Source organism: Lepus europaeus, chromosome 6, assembly GCF_033115175.1.
Source record: "Lepus europaeus isolate LE1 chromosome 6, mLepTim1.pri, whole genome shotgun sequence".
NCBI classification, from domain to species: domain Eukaryota; kingdom Metazoa; phylum Chordata; class Mammalia; order Lagomorpha; family Leporidae; genus Lepus; species Lepus europaeus.
The window spans coordinates 85,196,222-85,211,135 of record NC_084832.1 but is presented as its reverse complement, the minus strand read 5'-3'; the positions used below and the strand labels follow the sequence as shown (position 1 = coordinate 85,211,135).

At 43.8% G+C, this 14,914-nt stretch overlaps 1 protein-coding gene across 10 annotated transcripts in view; it reads right to left on the bottom strand.

Moving 5' to 3' along the window:
- BCL2L13 (BCL2 like 13) overlaps nucleotides 1-14,914 on the bottom strand; it is a 103,962-nt gene that overhangs the window by 78,476 nt on the left and 10,572 nt on the right. For 5 of the 10 annotated variants that reach the window (XM_062194458.1, XM_062194460.1, XM_062194459.1 and 2 more), the window contains exons 2-3: nucleotides 10,596-10,673; nucleotides 9,435-9,608 (exon numbers count right to left, since the gene is read on the bottom strand). In XM_062194458.1, the coding sequence (XP_062050442.1) occupies nucleotides 9,435-9,552 (118 nt within the window). In that variant the 5' untranslated portion in view covers nucleotides 9,553-9,608; nucleotides 10,596-10,673. Of the gene's footprint in view, nucleotides 1-170; nucleotides 242-346; nucleotides 439-6,776; nucleotides 6,932-9,434; nucleotides 9,609-10,595; nucleotides 10,674-14,914 lie in introns of those variants that run through there. The other 5 variants (XM_062194454.1, XM_062194450.1, XM_062194451.1 and 2 more) reach the window with 5 other exon arrangements.

The following is a 14,914-nucleotide window of genomic DNA, read 5'->3' as shown; positions in this document are numbered from 1 at the left end:
GACCTATTCTAAGCCCAAACCCTAATATAGTGTCTAGGAGGTAGCACTACACTCCCCTTCCCTGACCCATGGCCATAACCTACATGGCCAGCAACAGTTGGGCTTCTCCCTGCTCCCTTCATGATCTGGTAAGATGCCAGTGTTACTCAGGACAACTCTAATCCACCTACCATCCCATGATCAGCAGGACTGGTCAGGGTCTGAGTTTCACTTTTGAATCAGATGAAGCTTCTGCCAATAGCAATGACAACAAAAAGAACCTCAGATCTATTTAAAGGAAAAAAAAGAAAGAGCACTGGGAAGGGAATAAATGAAGACAAAAACTTTTTAAGAATTCTTAATTTACCGGCTGGCGCTGTGGCTCAACAGGCTAATCCTCTGCCTTGCGGCGCCGGCACACCGGGTTCTAGTCCCAGTCGGGGTGCCGGATTCTGTCCCGGTTGCCCCTCTTCCAGGCCAGCTCTCTGCTATGGCCCGGGAGTGCAGTGGAGGATGGCCCAAGTGCTTGGGCCCTGCACCCCATGGGAGACCAGGATAAGCACCAGGCTCCTGCCTTCAGATCAGTGCAGTGCACCAGCTGCAGCACGCCGGCCGCGGCGGCCATTGGAGGGTGAACCAATGGCAAAGGAAGACCTTTCTCTCTGTCTCTGTCTCTCATTGTCCACTCTGCCTGTCAAAAAAAAAAAAAAAAAGAATTCTTAATTTACCTAACATAGAACAGTTAGCTCAAAATAATACCATCTGTGAAGTAGATACTGTCACACGACAGTTGAAATGAATTAGTTGTACAGTGTACTACAAAGTCTAGGGAAATCTAGAAAAAAGTAAAAAAGAAGCACAACTAATATGCTAAGAGTGGAAAGAAAATGGGATCACAAGGGGCTGGCACTGTGGCACAGTGGGTTAAGATGCTGTCTGCCATGCTGGCATCCCGTATGGGTGCCAGATCAAGTCCTGGTTGCTCCATTTCCAATCCAGCTCCCTGCTAATGTGCTGGAAAAGCAGCAGAGGATGGCCCAAGTCCTTGGGCCCCTGCACTCATGTGGGGGGCCCCTGCACTCATGTCGGGGGCCCCTGCACTCATGTGGGAGACCCAGAAGAAGCTCCTGGCTCCTGCCTTCAGACAGGCCCAGCTCTAAATGCTGTAGCCATTTGGGGAGTGAACCAGCAGATGGAAGATCTCTCTCTCTCTCTCTGCCTTTTAAATAAATAAATAAATCTTAAAAAAATAAAGGTAGAGTTGGGTGTTCTAAAGGGGGGTGGGTGTTGTGGTATATTTGCATCCCATATTGACATGCTGATTCAAGTTCAGATTACTCTGCTTCCAATCTTAGTTTCCTGTTATTGCATTCTGGGGAACAGCAGATAATGGATCAAGCTCTCAGGCCCCTGCCATGCATGTAGATCTGGAATTTCAGGATCCTGGCTTCAGCCTGGCCCACCCCTGGTTGTTATGGGCATCTAGGGAGTGAACCAGTAGATGGGAGATATCTTTCTGTCTCTCTTTGTCACTCCACCTTTCAAGTAGATGAAAATAAATAAAAATAGCGGCTGGCCCTGTGGCATAGCAGCTAAAGCTGCTGCCTGCAATGCTGGCATCCCATATAGGCACCAGTTCAAGTTCCGACTGCTCCACTTCCAATCCAGCTCCCTGCAAATGTGTCTGAGAACCACTGGAGTATGTCCCAAGTGCTTGGGCCCCTGAACCCACGTGGGAGACTGGTATGAAGCTCCTGGCTTCAGCGGCCATTTGGAGAGCAGACAAGTGGATGGCAGATATCTCTTGAGTGTGTGTCACTTTCCTCCCTGTAACTTTGCCTTTCAAATAAATAAATCTTTAAAAAAATAGTAATTTTTTTAAATCACAAAAGATAGAAAAAAGACTAGAAAACAAAGATAGGAACCAAGAACAATAGCAATAGTGGTCAGCATTGCAACATAGTGGGTTAAGCCACCCCACCACCTGCAGTGTCAGCATGCCATGCAGGCACTGGTTCAAGTTACAGTTGCCCAAGCTCCCTGCCAAATGCACCTGGGAATGTAGTAGAGGATTGCCCAAGTGCTTGGGCCTCTGCACTGCGTGGAAGACCCAGAAGAAGATTCTGGCTCCTGGGTTCAGTGCAGCCCAGCCCTGGCCACTGCAGCCACTTGGAGAGGGAACCAGCAGATAGATGGAAGACTTTCTCTCTCTCACTGTCTAACTCTGCCTGCCAAAAAAAAAAAAAGGCCAGCGCCACAAGCTCACTTGGCTAATCCTCCGCCTGTGGTGCTGGTACCCCGGGTTCTAGTCCCGGTTGGTGTGCTGGATTCTGTCCCAGTTGCTCCTCTTCCAGTCTAGCTCTTTGCTGTGGCTTGGGAAGGCAGTGGAGGATGGCCCAAGTCCTTGGGCCCTGCACCCGCATGGGAGACCAGGATAAGCACCTGGCTCCTGGCTTCAGATCGGTGCAGCACTGGCTGTAGCAGCCATTTGGGGGGTGAACCAACGGCAAAGGAAGACCTTTCTCTCTGTCTCTCTCTCCCACTGTCTAACTCTGCCTGTCAAAAAAAAAAAAAAAAAAAAAACAGCAATAAATATGATGGATATTAATCCAATCATATCAATAATCACTTGGAACATCAATGGTCTAAATGTACCATTTAAAAGACAGCAACTGTCAGAGTGGATGAAAACACAAGACTCAACTGTCAAGTATATAAGAAACTCAATGTAAATATAAAGACACATGGGGTCGACTCTGAGGCACAGTAGATTAATCCTCCGCCTGCGGTGCCGGCATCCCATATGGGCTCTGGTTTTAGTCCCGGCTGTCCCTCTTCCAATCCAGCTCTCTGCTATGGCCTGGGAAAGCAGAAGATGGCCCAAGTGCTTGGGCCCCTGCAACCACATGGGAGACTGGGAAGAAGAACCTGGCTCAGCTGTTGCGGCCATTTGGGGAGTGAACCAATGGAAGGAAGACTTTTCTGTCTCTCCCTCTCACTGTCTGTAACTCTACCTCTCAAATAAATAAAATCTTAAAAAAAAAAAAAGACACATAGAGATTAAGCATATATGGATGGAAAAAGATAAACCAAGTAACACTGGTCAAAAGGAAACAAAAGAGGTTCTATTAATTTCATACAGAACAGACTTCAAAGCAAAAGTTATCAGAGATAAAGAGTAGCATTACATAATCATAAAGGGGATAATTCTTCAAGAAGACATAACAATCCTTAATCTGTAATCACCTATCAACAGACCATCAAGACATGTGAGGCATAAACTAACAGAACTGCTAGGGGAAATGTTTGAATCAACTCTTACAGTTGGGGCTATCAAAAACAGATAAATCCCAAAGGCTGGAAATCAATAAAGACATACCATGATCGGGTAGATACAAATGACATTTGAGGGACCACTTCATCCAGCAATAGCAGAATACACATTCTTCTCAAGTTCTAATGAACACCAAGATAGACCATATTCTGGGCCATAAAACACACTTTAGCAAATTTAGAACAGAAATCATACAAGATCTGCCTTCACAGAATTAAACTAAAAATCATTAACAGAAAGATTCTTGCGGTGGGGAGAAACCTTCAAAATACCTGGAAATTAATGAACACATTCTAAATAACAAGTGGGCCAAAGAAGAAACATGAAGGGGCCGGCATTGTGGTAGAGCAGGAAAAATGCCTGCAACACTGACATCCCATATGGGCTCCAGTTCTATTTCTGATCTAGCTCCCTGATAATGGCCTGGGAGCAAAAGATGGCCCAAGTGTTTGGGTTCCCGTCACCCATATGGGAGGCCTGGATGAAGCTTCTTGCTGGCTGTGGCCTGTCTCAGCCCTGGCTGTTGCAGCTATCTGGGGAGTGAACCAGAAGGAAGATCCCTCTCTTTCTGTCTCTCCCTCTCTTTCTTTGTAACTCTCCTCTGATTAAATAAATAAATAATTCTGGCCGGCGCTGTGGCTCAACAGGCTAATCCTCCGCCTTGCGGCGCCGGCACACCGGGTTCTAGTCCCGGTTGGGGCACCGATCCTGTCCCGGTTGCCCTTCTTCCAGGCCAGCTCTCTGCTGTGGCTAGGGAGTGCAGTGGAGGATGGCCCAAGTGCTTGGGTCCTGCACCCCATGGGAGACCAGGAGAAGCACCTGGCTCCTGCCATCGGAACAGCGCGGTGCGCAGGCCGCAGCACGCTACCGCGGTGGCCATTGGAGGGTGAACCAACGGCAAAAGGAAGACCTTTCTCTCTGTCTCTCTCTCTCACTGTCCACTCTGCCTGTCAAAAAAAAAAAAAAAAAAAATTCTTAAAAAAAAAAAGTTCAGGACTGGAGCTGTGGCATAGTAAGCTGAGCCTCTGCCTTTTTAAGATTTATTTATTTGAAGGGTAGAGTGTCAGAAAGAGACAAACAGAGATTTTCAGTCCACTGGTTTGCTCAGCAGATGATGGCCCAAATACTTGAGCCCCCTGCCACCCATTTGGGAAATCAGGATGGAGTTCCTAGCTCCTGGCTTCCACCAGGCCCAGACATGGCTGTAGTAGCCATATGAGGATTGAAACAACAGATGGATGCTCGCGTGTGCGCTCTCGCTCGCTCTCGCGCGCTCTCTCTCTCTCTCTCTCTCTCTATGTGTGTGTCACTCTCCATTCAAACAAATAAATCTTTTCTTTTTTAAAATGATTACTTTATTTATTTGAAAGAGTGACAGAGATCTTCCATCCACTGGTTCACTCCCCAGATGGCTGCAGCAAGCCAGGGCTGGGCCAGGTCGAAGCTTAACCCACTGCACCAAGTGCCCTTATTAAACATTTTAAGGGCACCCATTTTACTTCAGTTAATAATGTAAATAAGGACTGCACTGACATGGTTAAATTCCGAAGACCCTCACTTCTTTATGGATTAACTAAATGGTTGGTATCATCTCCTACTAAAGTGTCTTCAACATGATGGAACTATGTTAAGAAATATGGTTTATACTTTTGACTTTTATTTTTAAATTTCATTTTCCTTGAACCTCTAGAAGTCTCCTTGTATACAAGGAACAGATAATCTGAACAGACCCATGCTCATTAATGAAATTTAATCAACAGTTTTTTCAAATTTAATTTTCTTCAAGAGACAGAAAAAGAGAACAGAGCTCTCATCTCTGGTTCACTCCCCAAATGCCCACAATGGCCTCAGTTGTAGCAGGGAGGCAGGAATGCAATCTAGGTCTCCCATGTGGGTGGCAAGAACCTAATTATTTGAATCAGAGGTCAGTGTTGTGATGCAGTGGGTTAAACCACTTTCTGTAGTGCTTGGGCACATTTTGAGTCCCAGCTGCTCTACTTCCCATCCAGCTCAATGCCACTGTGCCTGGGAAAGCAGCATAGGAGACCCAAATACTTGGGCCCTTGTACCCACATGAGACCAGGAAGAAGCTCCTGGTTTTGGATCAGCCCAGCTCCAGCTATTGCAGCCATTTAGGGAGTGAACTAGCAGATACATGATCTCTCTTTCTCTCTGTAACTCTGCCTTTCAAATAAGTAAATAAATATTTTTTCTAAAAAATTACTTGAATCACCACAGATGCTTACCACTGTATGCATTAGCAGGAAACAAGTCAGGAACTGGAGCTGGAAGTCAAATCTAGGCACTCTGATGTGGGATCTGGGCATCTTAATCACTAGGTCAAATGCCAACCCTAAATCAATAATTAGTAACCTTCCAAAACAGAAAACACCTAACCTAGATGGGCTCGCTTGAGTCCCACCAACATTTAAGTAAGAAATCATAGCAATTCTATCATCTCTTTCAGAAGATACATGCAGAAGGAATATTTCCTCATTTATTCTAGGAAGCCAGAACTATGCATGAGAAAATCCAGATGTCCCTGGGTTTGACAATGACTTTTTAGACAATACCAAAGATATGATGCATAAAAGAAATATGTGATAAGTGGGTCTTCATTAAAATTAAATTTTTCTGCTCTGAGAAAGACACTGTCAAGAAAATGAAAGCATAGGCCACAGACTGGGAGAGAATATTTGAAACAGGTGTATTTGAAGTACTCTTATTCAAAATACACAAATTACTATTAAAATTCATCAATAAGAAACAAAGTTAAAAACAGGCCAAAGAATTTAACAGATACTTTACAAAAGATAGATATGGATGTCCAATAAGCATATGAAAAAGTTTCCATCATTAGTTGATTAAAACAATGAGATACCATAGATGTCTATCACAATGGCCAAAGTTCAGCAAACATCAAATATTGATTGTTGGTAGAAATGCAAAATAGTATAATCACTTTGGAGGACACTGTGGTATTTTCTTAGAAAACTAAACACACTCTTAGTGTATGATCCAGCAATCTCCCAACACGGTATTTCCAAAGGATTGGAAAACTTATGTCCTCACAAAAACCTGCATGCAGGTGTTTACAGCAGCTTTATTCAAAATTACCAACACAAGGAAGCAACCTGGATAGAGTTTGACCTTGCCTAGCCCTGAACGTTGCAGGCATGAGGGGAGTGGACCAGAGGATGGAAGACGTCTGTGAGCTCTTGTGGTGGAATGAGAAGGCCACTGGTGACAGAAACTGCTTAGCAACAGGCTGTGATTGGATGGCTTCAGAAACCACATGACAACAGAGCCTGACTGACAACAGGCTGTGATTGGATGGCTTCGGAAACTGCCTGGCAATAGGCTGTGATTGGTTAGGGCATATACCACCCCCTGACCAGATTGGCTACCTTGGCTATAAAAGCTGCTGTACCAACTGAAATAAATGAGTCTGCAGGCCGCTCACCTCTGGCCTGCTTTCACCCAGCTCCTGGGTTCTGTGTGGTGACTCTGCGCCTCTTGCCCCCACCACGCTCCTCCTCTCAGAACGAATCCACCTCCACAAGTTCTCTCACTCTCTTCCTTTCTCTGTCACTTTGTCTTTCAAATAAATAAATAAACCTTGTAAAAAACAAAATGGAGAACATCTAAATGCTTACTACTAAGTGAAGTAAGCCAACCTGAAAAGACTGCATACTATATGATTCCTGGTATATGAGATTTTGGAAAAGGCAAAACTACAGGAACAGCAAAAAGAACAGTTGTTCCCATGGGGTTGGGGAAGAATGCTTAGGTGGAACACAGAGGATTCTTAGGGTATGAAATCTGTCCAAATCAACAATAAATACCAATGCAAACTATGAACTCTGGGTGAAAATAATTTGTTAAGACAGGTTCATTAATTGTAACCAAAATGGATCCAGCTTGTGGCACAACAGATTAAGCCACTGCCAGTGCAAGCATCCCATATGAGCTCCACTTCTGATCCAGCTCCCTGTTAATAAGCCTGGAAAAGCAGTGGAAGATGGTCCAAGTACTTGAGCCTCTGCCATCCATGTGAGAGACCCAGATGGAGTTCCTGGTCCTGGCTTCAGCCTGGTCTAATCCTGGCCAATGAGGCCATTTGGGGAGTGAACCAGCAGATAGAACATCCCTCTCTCTCTTTCTGTCTCTCCCTTTCTCTCTGTAACTCCATCTTTCAAATAAATAAATAAATCTTTAAAAAAATTATGTCCAAAAACAAACAAAAATTGTAACCAATGTAACACTCTGGTGTGGAATTTTGTTTTTAAAGATTTATTTATATATTTGAAAGGCAGAGTTACAGAGAGACAGAGGCAGAGAAAGAAGAGAAAGGTCTTCCATTTCTGGTTCATTCCCCAAATGGCTGCAATGGCTGAAGCTGGGCCAATCTGTAGCCAGGAGCTTCTTCTGGGTCCCCCACTCGGGTTCAGGGGCATAAGGACTAGGGCCAACTTCTACTATTTTCCTAGGCTATAGCAGAGAGCCGGATCAGGAGTGGAGCAGCTGGGACTCAAACCAGCGCCCATATAGGATGCTGGCACTGCAGGTAGCAGCTTTTACCCACTACACAAACTGCACTGGTCTGAGGGGAATGTTGATAAGAGGAGAGGGTAAGTATGCGTGAAGACATGAGATATGTGGGAATCTCTGTATTTCCCACTCAATTTTGCTGTTAACCTAAAATTACTCCAAAAACAAAAACTCTATTAAGTTAATAAATTTACAAATAAACATAAAAAATATTTAAGATTATTAGTCTTTTGGAGAGAATAGTTGCTCCGTGTATTGAGGACAATGGAAATAACATCAATACTCAAATGAAATAGAGGCAAACAGTTGAGTGGTTTTTCTTGGCCCTAAAAATATTGGCAAATGTCTAATTACATCTCAGCTGTTGTTTATTCCACAAGTCAAGGCTGGATTTGCAGTGAATGAAAAATGGACATAATCTGCAAAGAATTACAGGTGAAAATATTTTCAAAGAAACTGAGAAAACATTCATTCATTATAATTTGAAATGCAGTCTGCTAAGATGTGTTACTCATAGTGGTAAAAACACACATAGAGCTGAAAAGGGGTTATTAGTTGGACATATTTGTAAAGATTTTGACAATGTAAGGTGTTTAAGACTATGATTGTGGGGCCAGCACTGTGGCATGGTGGGTAAAGCCACCATCTGTAGTGCCTGCATCCCATATGGGCGCTGGTTCAAATCCCAGCTGCTCCACTTCCGATCCAACTCTCTACTATGGCCTGGGAAAGCAGCAGAAGATGTCTCAAGTCCTTGGGCCCCTGCATCCCCCTGGGAGAGCTAGAAAAAGCTCCTGGCTCCAGACTGGCTCAGCTCCAGCCATTGTGGCCATTTGGGGAGTGAAGCAACAGATAGAAGACCTCTCTGTCTCTCTGCCTCTGCCTCTCTGTAACTCTGCCTTTCAAATAAATAAATACATTTCTTTTTTTAAAAAAGACTATGGTTATACAAAAAAAAGAAAAAAACAAAAAGTAAAACAAAAACTAAGGTTACTTTGCATCAGTAGGTACTCTGAGAAAAATATCTGAATCTATGTTAATGAGAAAGCAGTATCTATGTATCTACCTATCTATCTATCTATCTATCTATTGACAGAGGGACCGGGTGGGAGAAACACAGAGCTCTCACCTGCTGACTCACTCCACCAAATGCCCATGCAAAGGCCCAGCACTGGGCCAAAGCTAAAGCTCGAGTTGACAGCGTTATCTAGTTCTCACAGGTGGGTGGCAAGAACTCAATCACTTGAACATCACCATTGCCTCCCAGGGTCTCTGTTAGATTAAGGAAGCTGAAGTCAGATCTGGAAAATAAATGTACTAACTTTCAGGTTCTTTTTGTTTGTTTGTTTGTTTTGTTTAATAGAATCCGGCGCCCCAGCCGGGACTAGAACCTGGTGTGCCAGCGCCGCAAGGCGGAGGATTAGCCTATTAAGCCATGGCACCGGCCAATGACAGGTTCTTGATCATTATCTGTGAACATGAACTCCAATATCAAAATATAACTTACTTAAATACACTCTTACAAATGAAGTCCTTATTGTGACTTCTTATAACCAGCCAAAGATAATACCTTGGGGGGAAGAAAGATGTTGCTCTTGCAGCTTTTCCTGAGAGAGTCCCAAGTAGCTGAGAACAACGTACTTTGTTTCATAGTGGAATCCTGCAGGCACAGCAGTAGAGGACGCCATTGAACTGACTGGTAGAGCTCCAATTGGGTCTACTGACAGACACAGACACGCAACACCTAAAGACAGAAGTTTTTTTATTAGTGTAAAGTTCACTAAATGCCAGCACATTTTACTATTGACACCAACCAACCAAATGCCAAAATAAGTGTTTCTCATACTTCTTTCCAGTACTGTTGAAAAATATGTTAATTTACTCACAAACAGCCTGACCGTGGCTGAGTCAGCAGCCTAACCTTCCTCAGTTCCTGCTTTTCTTCAAGCCTAATTTTCCAGTTTTTCCATCTGTGCTTTGAGCTACCCATTACTCTTTTTTATAAATCATTTTCTGCTTAAGTAAACTAAAATCAGCTTATAGGTTTTACAACCAAGACCTACCTGGAATGGCCAATATTGGAACCAAATTTTCTTTCAATTTGTAAGGCAGTTCCACATCAAATATAACATAGTACTTTCATGTGAGATTATTAAATTTAGTTTACAGAAATATTTTAATTCTACAAAATCCACATGTAAACTTAGTAGTGTAGTTAACATCTAGAAGTAAAAATACATTCTTGAATTGAAATAGAACAGTGCCTTCTGATAATTTTTTATGTTTATTCAACATACATTTCTTTTTTTAAAAAAAGATTTATTTGAGAGGCAGAGTTATAGAGAGGGAGAGACAGGTATTCCATTTGCTGGTTCACTCCCCAAATGGCCTCAACAACCAGAGCTGGGCCGATTTGAAAGCAGGAGAAAGGAGCTTCTTCCACGTCTCCCACATGGGCGCAGACGCCCATGCACTTGAGCCATCTTCCTCTACCTTTCCAGGCCATTAGCAGAGAACAGCATCAGAAGAGGAACGATCAGAAACCAACCCCTGTCCATATGGGATGCATGCATCACAGGCAGAAGCTTAAACTCCTATGCCCCAGTGCCAGCCACCTCAACATGCATTTCTTAAACTACAAGGTACTCTATAGGATTTAGGTGCAAAGATAAGTAGGATAAGTCACCAACCCACAGGAGTTCTCAAATAAACAGAATGCAAAAATACATACCCAGTTAAGAACAATTAATGTTCTATGATATAAGCCAGTATCCGTAAGAGAAGGGAATCTAACAAAGGAAGCAAGTCTCTGTGGGGAAGGAAAATAAGGAAGTGGAAGTCAGAAAAGGTTTCTAAAGGAGCTGGCACTGTGGCATAGAGTTAAACCTCCGCCTGCAGCATCAGCACCCCACAAGAGTGCTGGTTCAAGTTCCAGCTGCTCTGCTTCCAATCCATCACCCTGCTAAATGTGCCTGGGAGAGCAGTAGATGGCCCAAGTGCTTGGGTCTCTGCGCCCACATGGGAGACCAGGAAGAAGCTCCTGGTTCTTAACTTCAGATGGGCCCAGCTCTGGCCAATGTGGCCATTTGGAGAGCGAGCCAGCAAATAGAAGACCTTTCTCCCTTTCTCTGACTGTAACTATGCCTCTCAAATAAATCAATCTTGAAAGGAAAGAAGAAAGGGAGGGAGGGAGGGAGAAGAGGTTTATAAAGTCAACCCAGAGTGGCCCTTGGACCATAAGATGTTCACTGGCTGTACCAACTAGGAAATGGAACAGGGATGAATTTCAGACATAAAGACAACGAGGAAAGGCAGGCATGTGGCTTACTGTTAGGATGTCAGTTAGATGCCTACCTCCCATATCAAGTTGCCTGGGTTCGACATCTGGTTCTGCTTCTGATTACAGCTTCTGGCTGATGTAAACCCTAGAAGGCAGCAGTTATGGCTCAAACAACTGGATTCCTGCCACCAACATGGGAGTCCTGGATTGAGTTCCCAGCTCCAGGTGCAGCCCTGGCCATAGCAGGAATTTGGGGAATGTAATAGCAAATGGGGAGCTCTCTTAAAGAGAAGCAGGAATTACGGCGCCATATCCTATGTCCGAGTGTCTGATTGAAGTCCTGGCTACTCTGTTTCCAGTCCAGCTTCTTGCTAAGGCACCCCCTGGAAAGTAGATCATGGTTCAAGTACTTGGGTCCCTGTCACCAAGTGGGACATCCAGACTGAGTTCCATGCTGCCTGATTTGGCCCCAGCTGTTGCAAGCAATTAGGGAATGAACCAGTGGATGGAAGATCTCTTTTTCTCCATACCACGTTGCCTTTCAAATAAAAATTTTAGAAGACTAGGAAAAGGCACAGCAACTTTTTGAGATGGCACAGAACCCAAAAAGTATGGAATTTGGCATGGTTATAAGATATATAGGGGATTACTAGCTAAGCAAGAGTGTGCAACACACCAGATTTGGTGTGCTTTTATGGTATGGGATATTAGTTTGAGTTTTATCCCATATGCCAGGAATTTTTTTTTTAATAAATTTTTATTTATTTTATTTGAAAGTCACAGAGATAGAGTTCTTTTATCCAAGGTTCATTTCCCAAATGCCCACAGGAGGTGGTGTTGAGTCAGGCCAAACTCAGGAACCTAGAACTCAATCCAGGTCTCACATGGGTGGCAGGGATCCATGTGAGCCACCACCTGTTGGCTCCCACAGTGCTCATCACCAGGAACTTGGAGTCAGAAGCAGAGCTGGGATCAAATCTAGGCACTTAAATATGAAATGCATCCCAAGCAGAGTTTAACTGTTGTACCAAGCACCTGCTGGACAAGAATTATTTTAATCACATTCACGAATGCGCATTTACTAACGAACTAAGACTGTATGTTAAATCTGTGTTCATGAGCATTTTTTATAAAGATTTACTTATTTGAAAGTAAATGTTACAGAGAGAGACAGAAAGAGATCTTCCATCAGATGGTTCACTCCCCAGATGGCCATAACAGTCAGCACTAGGCAAGGCTGAAGCCAGGAGCCAAGATCTTCTTCAAGGTCTTTCATGTAGATAGCCTGGCCCCAAGCACTTGGTCATCCTCTGCTACCACACCCAGGCCATGAGCAAGGAGTTGGATCAGAAGCAGAGCAGCTGGGACAGGAACCAGGCCTACATGGGATGTCAACATTGCAGGTGATGGCTTTACTTGCTATGCCACAATGCTGGCCCCTCCTGAGTACTTTTTCTAGAGAAAAAAAGTCATTTTGTTCCTTTCATTAGACACTCAAACTATATATGATACAAACAGATTAAAAACTACTATATAATACCAGAATGAACTAAAGGTTTTTTTGTTTGTTTGTTTGTTTGTTTTGGTAATCATTTTTTCAAAAAAGCAGATATAGAAAGGGAGAGAAAGAGAGACAGCTTCTATCTGCTGGTTCACTCCCCCAAATACCTGCAACAGTTAGGACTGGGCTGAGGCCAAAGCCAACAGCTGACAATGCAAACCAGGTCTCCCAACTGGGTGGCAGTAACGCAATCATTTAAGCCACTTGTTGCCTCCCAGGGTTTGCACTAGTAGGAAGCTGGAGTCAGGAGCTGGAGTCAGGAGCTGTAGACAGGATTCAAACCCAGGTACTCTGGGAAGTCAAATGCCCACCCAACCCTCCCCCATGCACCATCATTGAAGGTTTTAAGCAAGATTCTTGAAGATCATATTTTAGAAAATTCCTGGTAGCAGTGTGGAAGACAAAAGGGAGATTGGAGGCAAGTAAACAAGTTGGGGGCATATTTTTAAAAGTCTAAATAAAAGGTCTGGAGTTGTGGTGCAGCAGTTAAACCACTGCCTGCAAAGCCAGCATCCCATATCAGAGCACTGGTTCGAGTCCCAGCTGCTCCCTCTTCTGATCCAACTCCCTGCTAATACACCTGGGAAAGCAACAGAAGATGGCCCAAGTAACTGGGCCCTAGCCACACACATATGTGGCCATGGAGTTCTAGGCTCCTCGCTTCAGCCAGGCCCAGCCCCAGCCATTGTAGTCATCTGGGGAGTAAACCAGTGGATGCAAGATCCCTTTCTGTTTCCTCCTCTGTCACTGTGCCTTTCAAATAAATACAATGAACATTTAAAAAAAAAAAATCTAAACAAGATGTATAAAGGCATGATCTGGCATAAGACATTGGAAAAAGGAAAGGGGCAGTCAGAAAAAAGGTTAAGAATCCAAAGATTTGTTACCTAACTTGGTGAGTAATCCAGGAGTAATCCAGGAAGCTATAAAGGAAATGGTGTTATTCCTGAACACCAAACCAAATTTACATGGCAACAACTAGTTCCAGGGAGAAGGATAACAAATCTATACTGGGGTAAAGAAAATTTTAAAGTCTCTACAAACTGTCCAGGCAGAGACATTCACCAAGCAGTGGAATGTACATGTCTTAAACTCAGAAACAAGTTCCAGAGGAACAAAACTGTAAATGCTCTGTGCAGATGCCAGTCAATAAAATTATCTAGAAAGAGTGAAGAGAAAGTGGTAATTTCCAAAGGTAGGTGAGTAGAGTCAACAGAGTTTGGAACAGTCAATATATAGTTTCTTACTTGGAAAAGAAAAATAAACTATTGTTTTCAGATTAGAAACACAGGCAGTAAAGCCCAGTAAATCTTCAATCTTTTTTGTAGTAATGATTTTTAGAGCTAGAACAGGAGGGAAAAATCATGTCCCCTACCCACCTACCACTACCAGAAAAGAAGCCAAGGAAATTTTCACTTCCTTTTGATAAACAGAGCAAGAGTTTAAAAGAAAATATGTTAAGAAGGGGCCGGTGCTGTGGCACAGTCAGTTAAGCTGCCACCTGCAGCACTGGCATCCCATATGAGCACTGGCTGGAATTCTAGCTGCTCCACTTCTGATTCAGCTCCCTGTTAATGTGCCTGGGAAAAGCAGTAGCAGATGGCCCAAGTACTTGGGGCTCTGCCATCCTCATAGGAGACCAGGGTGAAGCTGCTGGCTCCTGGCATCTGTCTGGCCCAGCCCTAGCCATTGCAGCCATTTGGAGAGTGAGCCAGCAGATAGAAGCTTGCTCGCTCACTTTCTTTCTGCCTCTGCCTTTCCCTCTCTGTAATTCTGGCTTTCAAATAAATAAATTAATCTTTTTTAAAAATGCTAAGAAATACTTGCATAATCAAAAAAAAAAAAAAAAAACCCATACACTAGAATTCAAGACAAAACTAACATTTAAGGGGTGGCCAGAAGATAAAAACCTGGTGCAAAAAAAAAAAAAAAAAAAAAAAAAAAAAAAAAAAAAACTCAGTCTAGATGGAAAAATCAAAAAGGTAGAAAGAAAACCAGCAGATAGTAGCAATGTAGTAGCAGATAGTAGGGAGGCACTGGGGCCAGCGCTGTGGCGCAGCAGGCTAACGCCTGAAGTGCCGGCTTCCCATGTGGACACTGGTTCAAGACCCGGATGCTCCACTTCCCATCCAGCTCTCTGCTATGGCCTGGGAAAGCAGTGGAAGATGGCCCAAGTCCTTGGGCCCCTGCACCCGCTTGGGAAACCCAG